Genomic DNA, 25,367 nt, shown 5'->3' on the forward strand with positions numbered 1-25,367 from the left:
TATATATATATATATATATATATATATATATATGCTACATATATACACATTATGGCATTTACATGATGTGTCTTGTAATTATGACTTTGAAAATTTAAATTATGACTTCGTGTTGGGCTTTTTTTTTTTCTGTCATGGCAGAAATGGGTTTCCATAATTGCACACTCAAGACAAACCTGTAAAAAAAAAAAAAAAAACCTTTAAACCTTAAAGAATTTAAATTTGAAATAATCTGGGCTTAACTGTACACTGGCCGTTGCTTTCAAAGCTTTGATTACTCCAAAATAAAAACACTTATCTCCATGCAAATTCATAAAATCATCACAGGCTTCATTCAGTAAGGGCAAATGTATTTTATTTCTTTAAATATAAAATACTTCAAAGTACACAATGTGTTCAGACAATATTGATGAATATGTCAGCCTCAATAAACAGTGAACAGAAAAACTATATGAGTAGTTTGGCTGTCTGATTGAAATAGTGACTGTTTCATGTGCACAACAAAATAGGACTGAAAAATTAAAGTTTTCTGAAGTTAAAATAATAATAATGATTAAAAAAAAAAGACTGGTGAAAATATCCCCCTTTGGCATAAACAGTATCTAACAAGGACCAAGCATCAAAATAAACAACCTACTGCTATTAGAGAAAACTGCAACTTGTCGGTCACTAGACCAGGAACGGGACACGGCTAAAAACAGTTCATGTGATTTACATGAAAACATATTTATTTTTCCTCTACCGGTACTGATGACGTCAGTAAAACAACTTTGAAAAGTAGGAAAACCTGCAGATGCCGACATCGGAAAACCCAAGTATGCTATTTTTGATACTACTCACCAAACATGCCACAGAGAGTAATGTGCTGCTGGTTTCTAGGAAAAATAAAAGTATCCCACTGATTTCCACCGTCTTTCCTTAAGCTTTCTGACAGAAAAACACTCACGAGTTGATGAAAACAAAGTTTGAATTTACCATGTTCAAGATCGAATATACTATAACACTACTTTCAGGACAACTTGCCAACAATAAACCATGCTGGGATCCCGACACAAACTTTGCAGGATTCGTAGATATCAGGCCTTAATGTCAACTACAGATTTGATTTTCTGTACAGTGCTCTCATATGCGCATTAAATAATCCACAGCCAATTTCTTCACCAATGAGAGCGTCAAAGCAATCCTCAATATTAGATGTGGCGTAATATTTTATTTTATTTTTTTAATTGTTGATTTAACTTTCTAGAAACAACCAAGAAGTGCTAAAATAATCAGCTAAAAGTTATAAACATGGTTAAATTTTATGTGTACAAACAGCGACAAAGTCCTCAGTACAGTTTTTAACTGTAGCCTTCATACAATATCGTTAAATCAGTTGTGCCGTAAGAGGAGACACACTTTGATCGTTCTCCCATAAAAGGGGGGGAGGGAAGTGGTAAGCGTAGTAAAAGCAGGACCAACTTGCATCGTATCGCGTCCTCAAAGTGGATGTGGGTGATTTCGCTGTCATTATTGTTCATATTTGGTTCAGTTCTCAAGTTTTAGAAACCTGTTTAGCCTCGGTACTGGTCAGCTCAGATCCTCCGGCTGCCAGTTTGTTAGCCTATCTAAGCACCAAAGGATTGGAAATGTTCCTTGATTTACCAGAAAACAAAAATCATAAAGCCCCGCGTGGGTCTCTGTCCCCGTCCGTCCAGACCGACATCAGTCTGTTAGAGCGCTTTTTGTCCGCTTGCCCTGCTTCCCTCCGCTGGACGTAACGGCGCTGCCGTTGTAGCCTCCCGCCGGCCCCATCGCCTCGTCCTGCTGCTCCCCCATGGCGTCTGGCAGCTCTTCTTTGAGTTCTCGCAGGCTCGCCATCACCTCGTCGATGGTGGCCGTGCTCACCAGGTTGAAGTCGTGCATGCTGACCAAGTGCAAGAGGAAGTTGCGGCAGAGGTTGCGGCGGATGATGTGAGCGCCGAGGTTCTCCACGAACAGCATGACGGCTTGTTTCATCTGGTTGTCCGCTATGAAGCTGGATGAAAAGAACAAAGCAAAAGGAAAAAAGAAAAAAAAAAAAAAAAAAGGTTAGCGTCAAACTGCATCAACAGGTGTCAGGTGAGGGAGGCATGAGGTACTTCCTGCATTTCTAGGGTTTATATAATTACGCCCCCATGACGTCATCGATAAATGTTCCCATGGTGACGGAGAACAAGACAAGTCAAGACCAGACTTTCTTTCTGCTGACAGGTGATTAGCAGTGCGGGATTTTTATTCCCACAGAGAAAAATGTTTCCATGACGATATGCATTATGAATAACTCCATCTTCATAATTGTTCCTTAGATTTCTGATCTTAGTCACTGACCGGCATAGTCAAAACTCATCAAAATCACAGGAAGCGAGTCACCTCAAGCTGAAATATCTCCTGTTGAACTCATGTCTATTTATTCAATTCAGCAGCAAAAAGGGTTTTGGAATTTAAAATTTTACTTATTTTGTTGTTTCTTATGAGTTTCAATTAAAATGCGACCAATTACAGACCTTTCTTAGTTGTTTTTAACTGTGAATTCCTCAACATTTTATGATCCAACAAGCTTTTAATCGCCTCTGGCTTCTTCTTGTGTTTCTGTTGTGTGGATGGAAAGTCGACCTGTTTGTTAAACTTACCCGTGCTTCATGACATGCAGGTTCCAGAGCTTCATCACCTCCTTCTCTCCCTCATTGACGTCTGTGAACTCATCCAGTTGCTGCAAATGGAAAAGAAAAGAAAAGAAAAGAGAAGAGTGTCAACCAATTTGAAAAACAGTGTATACAGTATTTCATTTTTCTTGCATGACGGCCTTTATCGCCTCTTTATTTCACATCTGGCTACAAGCAGTTTATATAGCTACACTCTGTTTTGGTTGTATTTTGCACCAATTCAACTTTATGCTTTTTGGAGCGGTCTCTGATTCATGTAGCATTCAAACAGTGCCAGAGTTTAGGTGGACCAGAGTTCACTTTTTTTGGTCCCCATCAAAGTTCGGTAGGAAACAGACTTTCTAGGCACAGCTTCTCACCGTGGCCGTCTTCTCTCGGAGCCACTCTGGGTCTCTCTCGTCTTCGCTGTCCACGTCCATCTCCTGGGGCCGCAGCGGCATGCAGCTGTCACTGTGGAAGTAGAGCCGGTTGTGGCCGCTGACGTACGTCCTCTGCTGCTCCAGCTCGCCGTCCTCGGACTCCAAGAACTCCGACAGACTCGGTTTGGTCCGCTTGGGCCTGGAGACGGCGAGAAAGAAAAGGCAGCCTGCTATAAAACTGTAGGTTCAGACTGTGAAGCAGCTAAAATGTTGGTTGTGAAGCATTTATCTAAATAAGCTTTGTAATTGACCTGAAATCCAACATATCAGTGCTTACTAACGAATGGTGTTTAGTGACTCCACAATGAAGCGACTAAAACTAACTGGAAAGACGTAGCAGAGGTTGGAACAAGGCGGCATTTACCTCGAGACAAGAATGTGAGTAACTGGGGTCCTTTTAACTGGGCCGTTTCGGCTGAAAGCAAAGCCCGGCTGGCTGTGGATGTCCTGAGGGTTGCCCACGTAGGAGCCATCATAGCACTCATTGATGGACACGTCTATCCTTGCTCCTTTGGGGTGAGGCTGAACGTTTCGGAAGGGAGAGAAGGATCAGAGAATTAGGAATCACCGCACTGACGTAGAGAGAAAACAATCTGACAAATGAAAAAATAACTTGGATATCTGATCACACAGTTTCCTCAAAGGCGACCTACTATGCTTCCTTGAAGAGGTTAGAATAGGTCTATGGGTTACATAAAATATGTTAGTTAAATTTTTCTGCACAAAACAATTCTAAGATAATGAGATTTTAGTTTGCCTATTTTGAGCTTATTTCAGAATGAGATGATTTTGAGCGTCTTGTCACTTTAAATCCAAATAAGCTGCTTCTGGCCACGCCCTCCAATTCAACTTTTACACTCGTACATGATAATAACGGCTGTGCAACTATAAAAGATGCACAACTACACAACCGTACATCTTCTGAAAAGCAGAAGTGGAGCCTCCTGGACAACCAATCAGAATGCAGTAAGTGGTTTCTGGATGGTAAGTCACAGAAAACCCTCGTCTTTTCCAACAGCCAGTATAAAGCGGTAAAACCAGGTAAGCAAAGTGCCAGAGCTCCACTTGGGTTTCTAGGCGACGGGGTGGGCTTGGCTGGGGTTGCTAAGTAACAACGCAGTTCCGGTTGGTTGTGACTAAACGTTTGGGAGTTGTTTTTTTTAAACGTTTTCTACATACCAAAAAAAAATTTGGCAAAAAAAAAAAAAAATTGCTTCCCCCTCCGCCCCCCTAAGCACTCGGGCTGTTTTTGAAGCAGTAGAAACCCAAGTATAAAAACGTGCATAATGTGAATGAGTCTCTGACTGAATTAGTCCAGTAAAACTCTTGTTTTATGCTAAACCAGGCAATAGAAAAAAGGTGGCAGTACTGCTTTAAACACCATAATTAAAAGCAAATTAAAAATCAGTCGTGCTGAGATGAATTTCCCATCTTATTTCCTGCAGTATTACTTTCTCTAAAACGAGGCCTTGTAGCTAGAAGAGTGACAGCACTGAGTGCCATTCACAGGTGTAAACAGTCATCATTGAATAATAACCTGAAATATCTAATAAATTACAGAGCCCAAAACCTTCAAAACAATGTCCTTGCATTTAAAATGATTGCAAACTTAGCAAGTTCTGTCAAAAAACGGAGCAGGGACGTCGCTAAAACTTGCAGGGCTAAAACGTGGGACACCTGGACAGAACCTACACATGCATGAAGGTAACAAGTAAACTCCAGACCCTAGCAAAGGATTCAAACCCACAACCTCCTTGCTATGGGACAATTGTGCCTCCTTGCAACCCTGAAAATTCTGAAACTTAAGATAGCAATAAAAACAGTAATTCTGCTGAGGCAGAAGGACAAGGGAAACTGAAAAAAAAAAAAGAGCTAACTGGATTTCAGGGAGAGCATGTGATACACAGAGATAAAATATTATGCCTGTTCCTTCTTCTGTGCACTGCATCCTGGAGTGAATCTTAAAGTTTAAAGCCTGTTGAAGCAAAGGAGGACGCCTCTCAATTTAAACCATGGCAGATAAAAAAAAAATGTGGCAGACATGAATCAGAGAGAAACCTGGACAGCAGCGTCTAACAACAGGAGATTGGATATTGTGGAGACTCTGGAAATGTCACAGCACCTTCCTGATCAGATCTTCAGATGATCTCAGACTAGAAGATCATAATTTGCTTATTTCTGACAAAAAGAACCAATAGAGGTGAGGCGTTTGTTCTGTAAAGTGTAATATATGGAGCTTTTTGACTGAGTGCTTCCTGTGCCCATTAATTGGCTGCTTAAACCACTTTTTTCAGCAATACCACTGAAGTAAAAACTTTGAACACTGCCCCCAAGTGGTGACAGAAAGCAACAGCAGCTAAATGTGCATCTACAGTTGAATCACACAGCTACAGAAATGCTACAAACATAAATAAAGATGAACTGGTGGAGCGTTAATGGTGCTTTGACTATTCTGCAAATGCATAGAAAGACAGGACAGTCTGACATTTCATAACCAACTTCTCTGTATGAAATCCAGGGATGACAACAGAAAACTGTGCAGTTTGTCTGATGTTGCATTATTGGCACCGAGACTGAAACACTTGGATGTTTCCCCTTTTCCAAAGCGGCTGATTTATTGCAGACGTGAAAACGGCATAAAACGTTTTAAGACAAAAACGTCCCAAACTCGCTTCCTTACCACATAGTTGAAAATGAAGCGCGAGTGGGAGAGCTTGAGGTGTTTGAGCAGGCTGTAGAGTTTGCTGCAGTTCAGAGTACACCAGGGACAGTGGAGGTCGTCTCTGGCCTCCGTCTGCTGCCGTGTGTTATTGTTGTACAGGAACTGTTGAAGAGCACATAACAGAATCACTACAAAGCAGGAAGTAGGTGTAAAAAAAAAAAGTCAAACATTCTTTTTCCTATCAAGATAAACATTTAAAAATCATTACTATTATTTTCCAGATGTAATTCAGTGCCAATTCCAGTGTTTTTTGTTTTTTTTTTTGTTTTGTTTTACTGTACCTGATAAAATATACGGAGCTTCTGGCGCGGCTCAGATGGGATCTGCTCTTTCCTCGTCTGACTGTCTGTGCTGACCGACTCTTTCACTGCTGACAGGAACAGATGCACAAGTTGACGTTTTGTTTGTCACCAAATATCAACAAACTGTGCGTTTGAGACGAAACTAGACAGTGACTTTTCCTCTGCTCCCAAATATGCGACACAAATTTGAACATTGGAGAAGTCCCTTCCAGACAAAACAACATCCAACTCTATGGTGCCATGAAACCGCTAATGATGATGATAATAGCAATACATGTCTATACCAGAGATGCACCAATCAGGCTTCACTCGGCTAATTTTAAATAAACAAATTATACATTATGTTTCCCAAGTGTCTATACTCCTTTTGTTATTTTGTGGCAATTTACTCCATTAGTGGGACACTAAAGTCTATTTGCTAAAGTGTAACAGCTCAGTGTTTTTATTTCACTACAGTTTTTTTTTTTTTTTATGATGCTATTGGTAGACACAAGCGTTTTTCTTAATAAAAAGCAAATCAAAAAAAAAAAAGTCCCACTGTAAATACTGTACATTTCGTCATTTCTTGTTTTTCAGATTTTTCACATTCTGTACTGCCTGGAAGCAGACGCAGCGGCGCTTAACTAAGAGTTTGAGGTCGTTGTCTTCTAGAAACAACAGATTTCAAGGGCATTTCCGTTTCGACAAAAGGCAACATGACCTCTGCGTATGCTGATGTATTTAGATTGATCCATGATAAAATGGATGAGGCCTGAAACCGCAGCGCAGGGAAACGGTTCCTATTCTTCTCCTCGGCCCCCGGCTGGACGCTGCAGATTCTTCTCGTCGATAATTCAAAGCTCATCAGCACTCTGTTTATTTGGGATATTCTTTCATTCGTTTGAATGTAGTTTTTAATTTTCTGTCACTTCATTTTGGCTTAGTTTAGATTGTTCTCCTCGTCAAACCGTTTGTGACGTAGAGACGATTTGTACCCAAAAAAAAGACAACTCTGATCGACCTGCTTGGTGAAGTTTGTCACAACTGCACATGAGGGTTATTGTGTTGGACAAGCCATTTACTCACACCAAGGGGTGTGTCACACAATCACAAAGGAACTATTTAATTGAATACAAATGTTTATAAGATTACCCAGAGATATTTTTTCAGCACTTACTAAGCTAGCTATGACCACAGGCTGGTGAACCGGTGCATCCCTAGCATATTTACATCATTAGGTCTGAAATTTTAAGTTGCAATATGAAGCAAAGAAGTAATGCTTACACTTTAGTTGTGTGCTACTAGAGTTGATCTCTGCTGAATGTTTCTCTGAGAAGTAACAGAAATAAGATTATGTAATGACTAACTCACTCATTTTCTGCAAAACAATAAACTGAATGTAAACAGTAAAAAAAAAAAAAAAGTTTAAAAAGAAGCCGTCAGCGTGAATCCCACAAATTAACCAATTATAAAAACAGTTTCTAAATAAAATTAATAAAACACAAAGTAGTTCTCATGTCTGAAAGGGACTCAACAATTACAATGCTGTTCTTCTCTTTAGGTCCGAATGCTTTATGCCAAACAAACTGTTATCAATTCAAGAGCACACAGCCATCTGTGCACCATCTTCGTCTCTTTAATTAGACTTGTCTGTCACCTCTACACAAAAGACCTAACAAAAACTAATCGACATTCAAAGAGACGACCAGGACGTATGAACATTTGAAAATCGACCTCGACTTGAACTTCGTACGTACTCATAAGGGCTGCGCGGTGGTGGCTGGTCCGGGTCTCCATTGGGCTGGTGGCTTCTGAGTTGCGGGTGGAAAGAGGTTTGGCTACAGGCGCGGTGGACTTTGCTCCGGCATCGCCTGTCCAACGCAGCGTAAACTGCAGCGTGGGTCCCTGAGAAAACGTCTCAAATGGTGGGATTCTCTGTGGGACCGACACAGGGAGTAAAAACGTCTCAGAGAAGAGCAGCAACGACGCCGACACACTGTCGTCTCAGTCAGGAGTCAAGAGCGAGGGAAAAAGTATCGATGTGCTGAGCAGGTTTTTATTGGCCAACATAGATTTCTGGTTTTCTTTGAGGTCGGATCTGCATGTCAGATCCTGACCAATACCATTTTTGTAAAAACTAGAACTACTGATGCACAACATTTATTAGCATTAACAGATACTGGCCGATTCAATATTAACGTCGGCCCAAATTTTCACATTCTTGCGTCCCTAATTATAACACGCAAGAGAAAAATGAACAGCAGGTTCTTTTGATAGTGGTTATAGATGAGCAATCCAACAGAAATTACAAGATTATCTCCATGAGTGTATGAAAGCATATATTCCCCGTGTTGGCCTCATCTCTACCATCGTCTGATCAGTCCATAGAAACTAACCTATCAAAGCAGACTACACAATCTGCTAATAGATAGAAGTCTGTCTCCATCTGCTGTATAAACAACACTGGACAACAATCAGTGTGGATCTGCAGGTGTTGACAAGGCAACTGCAGAGATGTTGAAAGAAGAACTCATACGTTAAGACGAAGAGAAGCTGATCTGGAGACGGACTCGGGTCACTCACCTTGCCATCAAGGATCGTTTCCCACGTCGCCCGTTTCTTGCTGACTGGACTCTCATCCATCCCTTGCATTGACACCTCGTACTCTCCGTCCAGCAGCTGCAGCCTCCTGTAGGAGAACGGATTCACTCACTAAAAACAGGATTAGCCCAAAAATCTGTAAGGAAAAGGGAGAAATTGGACCAGAACCGGCTCACCGATTCTTATCGAAGACGGTCATCTGTGCAACATAGGTCTCTGTGGTCCCTCCCTCCTCTCTGTGGGCTGAACCTCTCTTCTTTCTACTGGGAGTTTCCGTCACATCTAAGTGGGGAAAAAAGTGCAAATTTCAAAAATGGAGGAAATAAAACATTGAGTGAGCAAAACGTTTTACATTTAGTTATTAGAGTTACAGCTGCACAAAAGGAAAAAAAAAAAAAAAAAAAACATTGACGCACCAATATTCTCATTGGCCTCCCCATTGACCAGACCACTTCTCCCAGTGCGCGACACCCTGAAGAGGAGCGAATAGGACTTCACCATGTGGCTGTTGCTGGGCTCAAACTCATTGCTGGGGACGAGTAAAGAGGGGCAGGAGCCCAGCTTGGTCTGCTTGGAGTCAGGATTCAAAGGCACCTGCTTTTTACCGGTAGGCACTTGTTTTATCGGGCAACTGACATCCTAAAGAAGCAGACAATTACGAGAGTCATCAGCAGGGAAGTGAGGACATCAGAAAGAAATAATCGGCTTCAGAAATGAAACTTTACACGATACCTTGCGTTTTTTATGGCAGACTTTGACAAGTAGCACCTCTAATGACACTGAATGTTGCTCGTTCTCTGAATTTTGAGATGGCTTTTCTGTCAAGCAATAAAAGAATGTTAATATCAACGCTTCAGCTGAATACATTCAAACAAAGTTGCTTTTTATGCTACCATAGGCAAAAGTAAGATAGAAAATGTGTTGTTATCCCTGAAGAGTCTATAAATTGTAATGTTTTAGGATGTTTTCACACCCAATTGTCTGGTAAACTTGGTTCAACTGGGGACCAAAACTGCAACATTTGTCACATTTTCAACAACTGTGATTCGCTTTTACACTACACTGACTGTGTCAATGGTAGACGAGGCATCAGAATCATTCAGGATGAACTCTACGGTCAAGACATGTCGCTGTCTGATTGCACCATCCGGTGCATTTTATCCATATTTGGTGCCAAGGAAGAAGACCAAGAAACATCCACAGGAAATCCAGGAAGTGAGATTCGATGTCAAATGCATGTTGAAAGGTCCCTGGATGTGTGGGAGAAAAGAACTCCCTAACCTACTGCTGAACATGGAGGAGGATTGGATCATATGTGCAGGACACAATGACTGCCAAGGTCTGCTACAACAAAATGTTCTGCTCAGCTTCAGAAAGCTCAGGCACAGCTCACCAGTCCTCCACCAGGGTAGTGACCCCAAACAACTAAAAGCACTCAAACTCAGCTGCAAAGAAGCGCAGCACTATTCCTAAATGAGTCTTTATGAAAAACTAGAGCGTGGAGACGCCACAAACAAAACCTGAGACAAGATATAAACAGTTTGATGAAGTGGACAAAACTACATGTTGGTTCTCCATTTTTGGCCATTTCCATTTTTTTAATATTCAACTACTTCAATAATCAGAAGTAGTTGAGTTTTTTTCTCTCACTGTTCAAAGAAACCAACACATTTGTCTTTGTATAAATAGAGCATCTATCAGAGCTCGAAGACTGTGTTATTTGAAACATGCACTTCCTCTAATCAGAAGCTTCATGTCGCCAACAAAAGCTCACACAAATGTATCCAATGTTCCTGTGAAAGCTCTGTAATTTGTGAGGCTCCTCTGTGACCACTTTTTCTGCAAATTAGTATTTTTTATTTTTTCTCCCCCAGGCAGAACCGATTAGCAGAGCAGTACAGGTTGACATTAAGTGCCAAGTTTCGCAGGAGCACACCTATCCTTCATTCAGATATTGATTTGGAAAATGTTTTTTTTAACAAAGAAAAACACACTGCTTACCATCCTTATGGAAGAACCCGGTGAATGTTAACTGTAGGTGTGAAGACAAGCTAAACAGATACAAAAAGATATGTAATAAATGCGTATTAAAGACTGATGTTAACCATCTTTAAATAATTCAAAGTGTAAAACTTGGATGTGATCTTCCTTACCTTGGAGAATCCTGCTCCAGTTTCATTTTCTCTACCGTCTTTAACAAATCGTCCACTTTGAATGTTTTCCTACAAATCAGTAAAAAAAAACAAAAAAACATATTAAATAGTTTTCAAACTGCTGACTTGTGTAACAGAAATTTTAATTGCGTACCTTCGGGCATTTGTTCGATTATTTCTGTGAGACATGAAGGTGAGGGTCCTGTGCAAAAATATGGGCTGAAAAAGATAACAAGAGGTGAGAATAAGTTTGGATGGTCAGGCTAGTGCAGACAAATTCCTGAAAGGAAAATGGAGTAAGAGTTCACTTACCGCGATGAGGTTCCTTGTACGGAGGAATCTATATATCTGAGTAGGTTCTAGAAACAATAAGACAAACAGTGAGCATTAACATTGAGTTATGGTTCAAATCTGGTAGAGCTGCTCAATCTGTCTCTCAGCCTTGTTCTATAACTGATAATTAAATATCAGACCATTTTAGTATGTTGGGAGCTTTCTACTAAATTACACATGTTTCATTGGTTTCTGTTTGGGATTGCCTGCGACACTAGTTGAAATATATAGGAAAAGGCTAAAAAAAATTTTTTCCTTTTTTAAAATGGCTCATTGCTGTTAACCATTTTGTCAGGAGGCAGAAACTCCTATTGCTTTAATTACTGGCATTTGTTTCTAGTTTCAAAGAAATGTCACATCTTAGAAAATGTGCAATATTTCTTATAAGTATGCCAAAGCGAGTGTAGAGAGGATATACTGAAGTATGACCTATCAGATGTCAACTTGGGGCATTATATTCTCTAGATTTGCTGAGAAAGAGTCTTAAATCTCAGAACCGCAACAAATCTGTGTGTTTACCTCAGTCACACGGGTCTTATATCTGGAGGCAAGTTCAACAGATCCAGGTTTAATAAGGATGCTAATAAGTAGCACCACAAAAGCTGTGTGTAAACTCTGTAAGTCAGTCGAGGGTTACTGAACTTGGATGTGTGTACTTTCAGGTAAAACAGGTATAGAAGGAATAAGAGAATGAATCAGGATTAAGAGGCAGAAGGAAAACTGAAAAAATGAGGTGGGCATCCCGCACTTTCAATATTCATACAATAATCATATTTCAAATGACTGCTTGGGGTGCAATAATGAATTTGATGTCTGATATACTTTAAGTGTTATGAATGAAAATGCAAAGATGAAGAAATAAATAAGAAAATATTAGCAGTGTCACATTTATTCCTTTCCAGTGCTTTATTTGTGTTATCTGGATGAGACGATCATCATTAGAAAAACTTGTTCTGTCCTTTCAGTCGTTCAGAAATCTCTTCATCGTCGATTTTGTCACATTCCATTAGGCCTAAAACTATCACCCGATTGAGACCGATTAATTAGTCTGCAACAAAGTTGTTGTTTTTTTTCTTCTTTTTTTTTTCCTCCACTGCCAAACGCATTCGGTGTTTTTTACGTCTAGTTCAACACTATGAGAAAGGTGGGAAACCGGAGGCCTGACAGAAATGATCAGCCCAACAAACGTAACTTCGCTGTACAGCGGGGTAGAACTCTGAAAAAACATAGTAAAGTTAAATCAGGATGTAGAAAGCGGCGAAATCTTACTTTCAAAGGCCTGTAAGAAGAGCTCATGGTCGGCCTGGATCTGCTCCATCTTCGGCTTCTTCACGGAGTTCATCACCGCGGATGAGGCGGGGTATACGGCACCGTTAGCTTTGCAGCTCGCCCCGCTCATGATGTGACCCGAGTTCTGAGAGGGAAACGGCATCTCGTATGGGTATATAAATCACTACAGAACAGGTGGTGGATATTTACAACCAGTTAGCTTAGCCACAACAAGGCGCATTCTCTCGCATTAGCGGCATAGCCATCACCAACTAGCTCGGCTAAAAGCATGGCTAACGAGTTTGCTATCTTGGGATTCCAGTGTGAAATTAAAACTGGGCGGGTAAAGAAAGTCGGAAAATTTTCTTGGGGAACATATTGAAAGTAATGAAACATAACCCACCCTGGCTGATGGCATTAATGTGTCAGACGACTGGCAGGAATCAACAGCCGAAACCCATGAAGAGGAGGCAACGACGCGGAGGCTAATTAGCTAGCAATGCTAGCATAGTTCAGTTAAAAAAAACAGGCGTCCTTACACCCAAAGTTCCGTTTAATTCTCCTGATCCAAAATACTAATTTATATCAGTGTAATCCTTGGTGAAATTGATCACACTGATAAAGAAGTGTGATTTACTGTAAGCTATATATCGCTCCCTTCAGTTTGTACTAAACAACAGAATAAGAGTAGGTGGACAGCCAATAAAAGACGAGCCGAGAGAAAGCAGCGGCCTTATTGGACAATCATCTCCGGACATGACGTACACCCCGCCCTCGCTTTCATCGATTTTGCGGGAAATCCACTTCACCAGCTTTCATTTCAAAACAACCAGGTGCTTTCACACAGCATTATTTCTAATAACCTTTTTGGATAAATATTGTTGCATTTTAATTTATTTGTGTAGCTGTTGTTTTCTTGAAAAGCCAAATAAAATACCCAAACATCTGTTTTATTTATTCTGAGGTTTGTCCAAAATTAATTAAACTCTTCAATAATCAAAAGAAAATTCTTTATGTGTAATACAGCAGCCAAAGCTAACCAGATTTTTGCAGATTTTCCACTTGTATTTTGATGTTTCATCTGGAGTTAGAAGGCCTCCCTGCCATCACCCTAATTGTTAGCTGCCTCAGCAGATTTCAAGTCAGGACTCAAAAACATAAATATCACTTCCTGTCAAAAAACAAAACAAAAACAAAAACAAAAAAACACATGTGGGTAACAGGAATAGATTTCTTTTAAAACCTTAATTTGCCAGCGATATGACATATTTGGGCCTTAATAACAGATAGCCTATAGATACATGTTAAACAGTCTGTGTGAATGTATTCATGTATTCAAAGATTGTGAAAACATTTTTCAAAGTGCCATGGAACAATGTTCATTTTCACCTCCTGTGATATGAATTTGTGCTATTTAAGGCATTTTAAGTAAGAATAAATGTCAAGTGTCCTCATTTATTCCTCATCTTGTGTTTTTTTTTCCTCATCAAATTTTGCAAGAGTTTTAAAAAAATATTATCTTCAATCCTAATTGTTTTGAAGTATCACATGACCGTCAGATTATTTTTGTAACTGAAATTTATGTGTGTCCAAACATGCAAACAATATAAAGATACTTTCATGGAGTGTCCTAACTTTTTAACATTGATGCAGTCACCAGACTTTTGAATCTTTTTCTTATTATTCTGCGAAAATGTTCTCATTGGACAGAAGATTAATCTTCATAGATATGCTAACACCTTTCACTCTTCAAATCAAAAGGAAAAAAAATTGCTGCTATATCCAAACAAAATTTGAGTGGTTTTACACAGCATTAAATATGTTTCAAACAATGTGTTTTATGAAGAATATTGCCTGTCTGACTCTTTCTCCCACACAGACTGAATACCTTCTTTCTGGTTTTCCTAATTATTACAAAGTTCAGCTGCATGAACGCTCAGGAGGAAACAGAAGGAGAGCTTACATCATACCCATTTTAAAACCTGAGCATTAGATATTTGTGCCTCTTAAAATCAACTTTAACAAGCTTTTAGTATTGAAAGTATACCTATTTATTTGAATCACTTGTCCAGTATAAGTCTTACAGAGCCCAGAGATATTTGGATAAAGCTCATCTGTTGGTGTCTGAAGTTAAATGCAAACTCATAGCTAGGCATTACTGATTTATTGCAGCCCTGACTTTTAGGAAAATGGCAGTCTCAAGATCAGGTGACAGCTGAGGAGTCTTTTTTGTCCTGGCCTATAGCTGAACTCCAGTGCTTCTTTTTATTTATGATTTTTTTTTTTTTCACATTTGATACGAACCGGTGTATTTCCAGCTTGCATTGTTTACTTTATCAGTTTGTAACAGATGAGATAATTTTAGCTTTGATTTATTTTGTTGTATTTTAATACAATATTCATGGAGTAAGTATTATCTTTTAAACCAGTTTTTAGCATTGTTTTAGATTTCATCATAAATGGAAAAAATGACTTTTTGTCTACTTGTCTTGTGGTTAAACTAAAATCTGTTTAGAATCTCCAAATGCCAAAGCTTTTTAAAGGCTTATAATTCACATCTCATTATATTTGTTGAATTTTTATTGATATGATCATTATTGTTGGAAATTCCCAATATATTGACATAGGTATTGGTCAAAACTCTTTAACTTTCCTTGCGGTCTTTCCTCAAAAACAGCATTAAGGTGTTACATAACGTGTCACCAATCTGAGCTTGCAGTCAGTGAAACTGGTGTGAATGTATATCTATGTAAGTGAACAAGCAATAACTAGTGGTGTGCACATGTACATCTTCTACACATACTCAACTCTAACAAACTGCCCATTAGTATTCTTTGCAAACACTGTGAAGACCAATTTTAGGATTAAAGGAGTAACGTCCCAGTAAAATCTTGAGAAGCTCATTCATGTGTTTATCTTTGGAAAATGTATTCCTGCAACAGTGCCTTCAGGTCAGTCTAAAAAGTCAGTCAGACAGCTGCAGCTGATTCAGAATGCTGCTGCTCACATTCTCACTGAAAGTAGGAGAATAGAGCACATCACTCCAGTTCTAAAGTCCTTATTCTGGCTCCTTGTAATTTAGAGAAGACTTTAAAATATATTTGTTAGTTCATAAATTACTGAATGGGTTAGCACCAAATACACTAAGGAACAGTTGTCATTGTATCTACCTTCCAGACCACTCAGGTGTTCTGGTTACTATCTACTCTGCAGCCCCAGAATCTGAACAAAGCATGAAGAAGCAGTATTCATTTTTTATGCTTCTCTAATTCGGAACAAACTTCCAAAATCTCCAAAACTGCTGAAACTCCCAAGGCTAAAAAAAAAAAAAAAACCTATTTGTTTAGAGTTACCTTTATTATCAAAAATTAACTGAATGATTCTAGCCCAGATTACGTTTTATTACTTCTCTTTTGTTGCTACTGTAAGGTAATGTGTCTTTTTTCATTTGTTTTGTTATATTTATGCCATGCATAGCACATTGAATTGTCTTGTGGCTGAAATTACAAATAATAGCAAAATTTATTCGACTTGTTTATTTCAGTTTCTATAAAACCACCTTGTATATTATTTGATGAAATGAATATATAAAGTCTTACTGATTACTACTAAAACACATAATGGAAAATACGTAACTAAAATAAATTTTAAAGACATGCATTTTTTAAAACATTTATTTTCTTACAAAAATTACGTTCCACATTTGTATTTAGTTTGAAACGTAAATTTACGAATATCAACTGAAAAAAAAAAAGAATAAAAAAAAAGAAAGAAAGTGTCTCCGTCCCTCTTCCGGTGTCGTGCTGTTCCGGCGGCGGATGTTGATGTTTTGTTTCGGAGCTCGCTGAGACGATATGTGAACTACTTCATATTTTTGTACCCATCCTCTCCGTTTTGTCCTGGGTCTGTATTTTAGGAAAGGTTTCTCTGTTTGTCGGCACCGTGTTTCTCCCGGTGTCACTGCCGGGGAGCGATGATGGAGGACTTTGATGAAATCTACGAAGAGGAGGAGGAAGAAGAGGACGAGGACAGGGCCGCAGAGGAACAGCTCCTCAAGTACGCTCCGGACCCGGTGGTGGTTCGAGGGTCCGGCCACGTCACGGTGTAAGTGACCGGTGAAGCCCGTTGCTTTAATGAGGGACCCCTTGTCTTTACCGAGGACATAATCAAGCATCCGCTGTCTTCCGCGTAAAACTGTTAGCATAATGTTAGCACTAGCGAAGTCAGTTAGCTGCTAACTTGACACAGCAGGCTGAACAAGGAAGGAAAGTGGAGCTGCTCATGACATTTACATTTTGACAGTGGAGATTTACCCCCTATCAACCTCCAACCTATAGCTTAATAGTGACGTTACACTGACAAACCCAGCTACTGTGTGCTCACACTTTTACAGACTTTGTTTTAGCCTAAATATCTGTATATCCAAATATTGACCTGCAGAACTTTAAGCACAGTTTAGGAGCCTGTTTACTTCAGCAATGTATGTTTATGTTTTATGGCCAGTTGTACAGATTTAAGAAGATTAATCTAAACCAGCTTTGTTTAACAAGATTAGCTGTCAAGATTAACTTTTTAGCTTTGCATGAAGATTTTTTTAAGTTAAATAGACACCATATATCCAGACTAGTCAGTTTGTGTAAATCTGACTAAGTACAACACAAAAACAGCAGTTCAGTAGTTATTGATAACTTAAATATGATTAAACATTCTTAAAGTGAATCAGAGGGGGGGAACCCATACTATTGCAGGAAATGCAGCATCCTAAAAAGACAAGTGAAGTCCTGTAAACTTAACAATAAAACAATGGTTTTGCTATAAGCTGATTAAAACTAAATGTTTGAGGGACAAGTGGGAGAAAAAAACAAAGTGAGAGAAGAAAACGTCAGTAAACTAGACCTAACACATTTTTCAAAATACAGTTAAACAAAAAAACAAAACAAAAAACAAGATGAATCCATCCTCAACCATCTAAAAATGGCAGACTACAAATATTTGGAGTGGGGTTTTCTAAAAACCTGTATAAAGGACGGATTGAAGATGGATTTAGATTCAGTTACACAGACCAAAGTCAGACGTATTTTTTGCAGTCTGAATTAATTTTGTGACCGATATCTGATCTTAAATTTGTAAAGCGTTTATATGCTGATGTAGATTTGTCTAAGAACTATAAACACAACATTTAAGATATTTTTGGAGCTTTCCTTCCTTCCTTGAGCAGACATTAATTATTTACATTGAGCCCAGAGGTGGTGTCATGCCCTGAAAGAGCAGAGCGGGAGAGACTGACTGATTATAGACTTGATGTTTTAATTGGCTGTAGCATCTTGTAATGGAGACTGGGGTAGCCATCACTGCAAAAACCACAGTCTCTGGTTCTGTTCCCTCTAGGTTTTTTGCTGCTTAACTCTTAGTTTTTTTTAAAACGGCTGCCAACTTTTCCAAATCCATAATGTTCCTTAAGAGGTTGAAAACTCAAAAGAGTGAAACGGCACATCTTAGCTTTAATCCATTCAACCTTCATGGCTGTTGTCTATTGGTCTCTCTTGTCATGTTTTAGAAATTATTTTTTTTAAATAGATTCTTAAATCTGTGTGCTCCCTCTAACTTTATTTTAAACACCTCTGTAGTAGTTAATATATGCTGAAAATTTGGGCTGATATCAATAATATTGCAGTTAAGGTCAGTAGGCATGTTTAAAATAATAACAATAATTCTGGTGGTTGAAAACTTTTCTGAAACAAATCCCGTGTGGACAATATTTGCTTATTTCAAACAATATGGTGGAGATATTTCTTTTTATAAAGACCCGTCTATGTGTGCACAAGGCCTTAGTCCTTTGGATAGAAAAGCAATCTTTATAGCGGACATTTTATAGGTGGCTTTTCCTTGTAGTGAACAATCTGACCTGCTTGTGGAAGTGGATAACCTTTTCATAAAATAGTCGATAATATTTAAAAAATCCGAGCTTTCGCGTCACAAGAGCACCGAGACCCAGTGAAGTTGTAAATGAATTTGCTTGACACTCTGTGGTGAGCCTCTAGACTTTTAAGGTTTATGTATTCGGGAAACATTTTTCTGCCATTGTGTGAATGCAGATGCTTTGCACTGTTGGTTTGTGATTGGATAGGCTGGAACTGAATGCCATAAACAGGACCAGAGATTACTTAAAAATGTTAAGTATGCAAGTCTCTCCTCTTAATCCTTTTATACTTGAGGAATTCCTTAAAGCGAATTAATCCTTTGCACAAAAGAATTCAGCTGCATTTTTAAAAGGAAACATTCCTTCACGCAGTCATGAAAATGAAAAACTGTACAGAGTTTTTTTTTCTCTCCTAGCCTTTGTTAGGCCGTTTTATATTACCGGTCACCAACAATGGGTCCAAAGATACTGATTATTGTTTTACAACCGTTACAATACAGTGATCTGTGCAGGAGTTTTCCTTTACTTAAGGCATGTTTTAAGCGTTTTATTTCAACATTTATAAGCGAGTCCATGGCTTGGAGCGGGTTTACATGTTACAGACGCGTAACATGTAAATGCTCTCCGTATAAAGTTTCTATTTGTTATAAAGCTTCTCACACTTCTGCAGTTTATTCTTGCCCTCTGTGTCTTTTATGAATGCACATCATCTTTTGAAAGGTCTAGTTGATATAGATTAAATATTGAATGCTACCTCGTTTGTCAAAGTTTAGTAAGGTTGACAAACTAAATAAGAACTGATCAGGGTTTTTGCTGGCTGGTGCTAATTCCTGGTTTTATTTCAAGATAAGATAAGCTTTATTGTTATCCCCCATGTAAGGCAGTTCAGTGAAACAGTGTAGGCAGCAATAGGTCAGATAACAAAGACGCAGTGCAAAGGTGGCTTGAAAGCATAAAAGTTTGTAGTTAACGTGAAACAAAAGTAAAAAGCTTAAAAATATATTAATATTTAGCACCTAAAATAGTCTGACCTGCTGACTCTGATTTTGACCTATCTCAGTTTTCTAAATAAAACCTATAAGCTCGACTGACTTGTTTAGGTTCTCTTGTAATCTGGTGGGCTCCATTTGTTTGTATTCGACCTGCTAAATACAAATCAGAGCTGATAGAATGGAATATTGTCACGTTTTGAACACTTCACCAGAATGCACAAATGAGACCATCTTTCCTTATCCATAATAAATGAATAATGATTATCCCATCAAGTCTGCTTTGCCTTTGATAAAGTTGGGTTAAAATGCTTTTTCTTTTTCTTTTTTCCCCCACAGGTTTGGACTTAGTAACAAATTTGAGTCAGAATTTCCTTCAGCACTTACAGGGAAGGTGAGTGTGTGACAATAAATACCCTCTCTTACTTATGTCCATACATGATCACAGCGGGACCGGTAGAACCGGCAGGATTCGCACATCAACGCATCACAGGCCCGTGTAGAATGGGGGTGGTGGATCACCAGATATTTACTACATTACTTGACTTCTAACTACCAGACGCTCCAAAATATATATGCAGTCTCTGTTCTATTCCATGTTTTTCATTTTTTAAAATGCCTTTTTTTTAATTGTTATTGCCTGAAAAGCAATAACATAGCATTCTTTTAGTTTTGCTTTATTATTTGCAGCTAAAAATACTTCCAAGAAAAGTTCAGCCCTTTATTCTTGACTTAACGTCTTTACAGTGTTGGGCTGATTGGATCTGATAATTGGATAGCAAATGGTGCTTAATAGGACTTTTTTTGTTTTACAGAATTTGAATCAGCTGAAGCTAAAAAGTGATTTTTTTTATTTACAGACAGATTTTTTTAATATCTTAAATGCAAAACCTATATATTTTTTGTACAGTATTGGCTTAATCTCTGCTCCAAATGTGTTGTTCTTTCAGCAAGTTGCTTTTTTTTTTGAGTCTGTATACTCCAGTTAATGATTAAATGACTATTTAATAATTGATTTATTGCTATTAATTCATTCTATATTTTTTTTAGTTTCAGGACTAATTTCAGTTATCTTCTTTTTTTCCTATATTTACCAAGAAAAATACAATAAATATTTGTTCTTGCGCAAGAAATGGACTGTATTTACAGTTGTTCGGCCTCCTGTGTGTAGGTGGCGCCAGAAGAGTTCAAAGCCAGTATCAATCGAGTGAACAGCTGCCTGAGGAAGACGCTCCCAGTGAACGTGCGGTGGCTCCTGTGCGGCTGCCTCTGCTGCTGCTGCACTCTGGGCTTCAGCTTGTGGCCGGTCATCTGCCTCAGCAAAAGGGTAGGAGGCAGCCACGACATGCTGACTTTCACATCCATGCATCTCAAAAGTAGCTGTGTTGGATTTGCTGCAGCATCACCGTGAAAACATTGTTTTCATCATTCAATGTTTTGTCCTTTCCCTCCTCAGACCAGAAGATCAATAGAGAAACTTTTAGAGTGGGAAAACAACAGACTTTATCACAAGGTGGGGGAGCATGCTGATAGATGCTGAGTTTGGAAATGTGCAACATCTCTTATCATTATTTCACTCGTTTTGCAGTTGTGTTTGCATTGGAAACTTAGCAAAAGGAAGTGTGAGACCAACAACATGATGGAATATGTGAGTACATAAGTCGTGTTTTATTGTTTTATGAGTCTATATGTTAAAGCGACGCTTGAAAATACATTTACAGGATCTATAAGCACCAATCACTGCAAAAGAAAACTGTTGAAGGCACTGTGGAAAGTTTAGCTTGGTCAAGAAAAATTTTATAATTTGTGGTAACGGGTTAGCAATACTTTTCTCTTCCATTGTTGCAATTTCAGGTTAAAAAATTATACTTTTTTATACAGATGTTCGACATTGTTTCTTTAATCAACTATTAAAAAAATACAAATAGATATACATATTTCAAGCAATCTATTTTTTACCCTTTAAGTGACGTTAACAGAGAAAGAGACTTCAATTGTCTGCTGTAGCCACAAATTGAGACATGTAGGTGTAAAGAGGGAAACGCAGAAAGCAGCTGAAATATTAGTCATTCAATTCTTAGATGTTCAAGACTTAATCCTAAGTCTGTGAAGGAATATTATAATTTTTTTTCTAAATTATTAACTATAAACACCTTTTTTCAACAGACTTGTCAATTCGACTATAAAACTGCTAAATGAGTTTCTCAAAATCTTGTTGGATCCTTTAGTCCTGGAAATGTTCTTCTGGTTGCAGAAGACCAACTTTGAGTACAAAGTCGGTCTTTATGACCTTCAAGACACATAAAGTTGTCTTTATGTGTCTTGAAGGTTCAGCCCTGCTTCCCATAAGCAATGTTGCACATTATGTCACACTGCCACATGATGGAAACGTAAGGTCTGAGGGGTGGCATCAGTGTCAGGAATAAAAAATACCCGCTCTAACTACGGTCTCTTGTTCATCTTTGAGTTGTAACTTACATTCTTTTTGTTTTCCGACCTGCAGGTAATCCTAATAGAGTTCCTTCCCAAGATCCCCATCTTCAAACCAGACTAACGAGACGACAGAAGAGCCAAAAAAACTAAAGTTACAATGGCTGTGAAACTCCTCCCTCTGAAAAACTCCACTAGTGTTTACATTTGTCGCCCCTCTTTTCACAAATATACCTGTTCTGCATCCTTGTTTACAAATCCAGCAGCCCCTTGCTTTTTTTTTTTTTCCTTTGCCATTGAAATTTGACCGTTTGGTCAAACTCGTGCTCTGTTGAGCAGCTGCTGACCCTCTTCAGAGGAGAAGCAGCCATTTGCAGGGACGCTGCTTTTAAAGCTCCGACAAGAAAACTGGACGCTCAAGTTGAGTTCTGTGAGACAAAAACTGGATATTTGTCACTTTCGTCCCTAAACTAAGCACACAGCACAGCCAGACTTAAAACAAACTTCACAGGCTCCCTTGGTTTGAGAGCTGTTGGATTCACGCCCTGAATCTGTACTTTGGACGCAAGATGGAGCGAAACACGAGAGTTCATCCAGATAAATGTGAAGCAGGCAGACTAGTCCCGCAGGAACATGTCAAAGTTCACTCCTCATCCGTCGGATGTCTTCTTGCCCTGTGCACAACCAGTGACAATCACACACTCTGACTGCACTGTTTATACTATATAAATGGGTCTTTGTGCTACACAGTTCACCCAAAGCAATTAGATTTCAATGTTGTTTGCGTCCAAGTGATGGACTGGTCACCTAGCAACCGGGCAACGACGAGACAAAAGGTTTGTGTCACTGTTTTTCTTTATTTTACGGATCAGGTTTTGTTTACTGTTTTTGTTCAAATGTGCGTGTGCGTGTCAGACAGAGAAACAGCAAGCAGTCAAAATGGAAATACAGAAATATCACCTCAGAAAGAAAAAGATTTCTTTCTTAATGTTTTTTTTTTTTTTTGTTACCTATTATGATCTTATTTTTGGTTTGTGTAAGTTTGTGTAAGTGTATGGCAACTTTTGGTTGTTCCTTTTGTTAAATTTGTGGTTAAGTGTCAACATTGAAGGACTCTCTCTGAGTCCTGCACTCCTTTTTCTGTGGCCTGTGTCACTAAAACGCAGAGCTTAACTTGTTTCCAAATATTTGAGTCCAAGGGTGCGTTCACACTGCCATGAAAAGATCGGATACAGGTCGCAATATGTCAAAAAAGATCGAAATTGGGTCACTTCAGGCTGCAGTGTGAACGCACCCCAAGACAAGAGTCAGAGCTCTGCTGTTTTAGGTGTCTCGATTTATAAGTTCAGGTGTTTCGGTTGACAAGGACGTTTAAATTAAGCAGACTCATCCCAAACTAGAAACGTGAATTAAACGTTGCACTAGTACATTTTTTTTTTTTTAAATAAACCATAAAACTGCTTCTTACGTTGGAAAACCTACCCCCATGTTCACTTGCTTCTGTGATGCTGAGCTGAATAAAAGGCAATGAAGACAGTCATTTCTTGGTGAATATAGGGATTTTAAAGGTGCCACTCTTTCTGTTTAAAGCTTGAATGCATCATAGACGTGGGAATAGGTGTGGGCCGATATGAGACTGAGTGAAAACGCTACATTTTCATCGATCCACGCAAAAATTGAAATCAATGTCTAACATGATGTAGTTGCTTCGAAAATGGCTCCAGCTACAAAAATGACAGTATTTCTACAGTTTGTTTTTAAATTTGCTGACTGTGCATCATGCAGTACCTTGTTGCAGTTCTTGCCTTGTACGCTGCGACACAATCTGATGATATTAGTTGTGCTATCTGCTAAGGCAGCTATACCAGACATGATGCTCACAGCTCTCATAACCAGGACTGTTTCTAAATAGCATCTTTTTTCTTTTTCTTTTTTTTCCTTGCAAACAAGGGGAAATGTAGTTGCCTTTTTTCAGCCAGATGACAGCTTTGTTGTTCTGAATATTCAGAATGGAGAGAAATACTTTCACTCTGGTTCCTTTTCACAGACCTTTGCAGCATCATGGCAATAAATTGTAGCGGTTTGAAAGTTTCTAAAAACCTTGGTGTCCCTTCATTCTTTAAATCTGCCCACGCCTACCTACGAAGAAAGAAAACAAAATATCTAGCACCCATTGTGGAATACAAGTAGTAAATTTATGGCACCTAAAGTGAGATGATTTGTTTTAAATTCAGCAACAGTTTTGGTTTATTTTTAACTTCATGGACTTTGTCTAAAACGGCTTCCATGTCACTGCTCAGTCTGATGGCATACTCAGCATTTGATAAAGAGACAAGTTGAGACTGACGAAGACTGCAGACCAGTTTCCAAAACATCCACATATGTTTACTGAGATCACGTATATCTGTGGAATTTGAACAAAGCCACCCTGTTTTAGCTCCGGTGACTGTACAGGTGGCACTCAGGGGACGTAAATAATAAAATGTAGCATTAATAATCCTGTTGTCATTTATTTTCCACAGTTGTGACAGGGTATCGTGTAGTAGTACAAAAGACCACACATTACTTGAATAACTGTAAAATTATGCATTTAGTTTGTTTTGAGATGAAGAAAAAAAAAAAGTCAAAGTTGATTAAGCTTCCTGATGTCTCTGTGGTCTTTCTGTTCAGAAGCACACACGTCACCAACCCACGCAGAAAAGTATTAGTTTATATCTTAAACGACGATTTAAAAAAATAAATAAAAAAATCAGCTGTCTTGCCGGTTGGCATTTTTGGTTCATCTGTCACTTTTCTACTTTTGATTGTCCTCTGCTTTTTGTAAATCAAGGCATAAGGTGTTTATTTAGTTTTTATGTGTTGGTATGCGCACAGTGAATGCCAGATGCATATTGATTTCGTATTGCTGATCGTGTGATCGAGTTCTACACAGAAATGCGTCATTTTTTATATGATCCAGAGTGTAACCTGTATGTGTGTGACTGCGTGAGTGAGAAAAAGACATATACACATGTAGATATATGTACAGTTATAAAACTACCAATAAAAAGAAAATGGACAACTTTCTTCCTCATTATTGTTGATGTGCAGGTTGTTCTTCATTTTTACCATCCCTCTTTGTTAAGACGAATTTCTTTTATAAATGCTTGATGACCATTTTAAGTCTGCAACAAATCTGAATAGAAAAAAAAGAAAGACTAAATTAAAAAAATAAACCAATGCAAAAAAACATTGAACACGACTTCTTGTAAGAAAATAGCAATTGTGCACTTCTATTTATCATGTCACACTGAAGGTTCTAGAAGAGTCCAATGAGCCTCAAGTCAAATTCTTAATAAGTTGATGAAGTGATCCCAAATCTTCTCTAAGACATATTGTTTGGTTTTCCTAATGTGGTAAATTGGACTCGGCTCACTCAGAGAAACAAATTATAAAGATTATTTGTACAAAGATTGATGTTTTCAAGCCTTTACTCATGACATGACAGCTGGCTTTTGTAGATTATGATGTTACAATTCTTGGTTGTAACTAACTGTGACCAAAACTAAAGATTTGTTTATATATTT

General features: G+C 38.6%; 2 protein-coding genes across 7 annotated transcripts; one reads left to right on the plus strand and one right to left on the minus strand.

The window, feature by feature from the left end:
- Positions 1–337: 337 nt before the first annotated feature.
- suz12b (SUZ12 polycomb repressive complex 2 subunit b) lies at positions 338–13,175 on the minus strand. Of its 5 annotated transcripts, none has more exons than XM_015040355.1 (18): positions 12,866–13,175; positions 12,463–12,607; positions 11,173–11,219; positions 11,015–11,079; positions 10,861–10,929; positions 10,709–10,758; positions 9,440–9,525; positions 9,124–9,346; positions 8,884–8,989; positions 8,690–8,792; positions 7,864–8,041; positions 7,391–7,435; positions 6,107–6,195; positions 5,784–5,927; positions 3,468–3,625; positions 3,044–3,242; positions 2,652–2,731; positions 338–2,017 (listed from the first exon to the last, which is right to left on the minus strand). In XM_015040355.1, exons 1-18 carry the CDS (start codon positions 12,878–12,880, stop codon positions 1,705–1,707), a joined length of 2,115 nt encoding a protein of 704 aa, XP_014895841.1. In that variant the 5' UTR covers positions 12,881–13,175; the 3' UTR covers positions 338–1,704. The 5 variants fall into 5 exon arrangements, with proteins under 5 accessions (XP_014895841.1, XP_014895839.1, XP_014895838.1 ...); XM_015040353.1 differs by having other exon boundaries at positions 6,107–6,192; positions 8,690–8,795; XM_015040352.1 differs by having other exon boundaries at positions 8,690–8,795.
- Positions 13,176–16,191: 3,016 nt separating this feature from the next.
- Positions 16,192–24,862, plus strand: chic2 (cysteine-rich hydrophobic domain 2). Of its 2 annotated transcripts, none has more exons than XM_015040359.1 (6): positions 16,192–16,566; positions 19,711–19,765; positions 20,543–20,698; positions 20,828–20,884; positions 20,960–21,019; positions 21,700–21,850. In XM_015040359.1, exons 1-6 carry the CDS (start codon positions 16,436–16,438, stop codon positions 21,718–21,720), a joined length of 480 nt encoding a protein of 159 aa, XP_014895845.1. In that variant the 5' UTR covers positions 16,192–16,435; the 3' UTR covers positions 21,721–21,850. The 2 variants fall into 2 exon arrangements, with proteins under 2 accessions (XP_014895845.1, XP_014895844.1); XM_015040358.1 differs by lacking the exon at positions 21,700–21,850 and adding an exon at positions 21,875–24,862 and having other exon boundaries at positions 16,195–16,566.
- The last annotated feature ends 505 nt before the right edge of the window (positions 24,863–25,367 follow it).

Source organism: Poecilia latipinna, unplaced genomic scaffold (assembly GCF_001443285.1).
Source record: "Poecilia latipinna isolate Pla-1442-1.1 unplaced genomic scaffold, P_latipinna-1.0 Scaffold505, whole genome shotgun sequence".
NCBI lineage: Eukaryota > Metazoa > Chordata > Actinopteri > Cyprinodontiformes > Poeciliidae > Poecilia > Poecilia latipinna.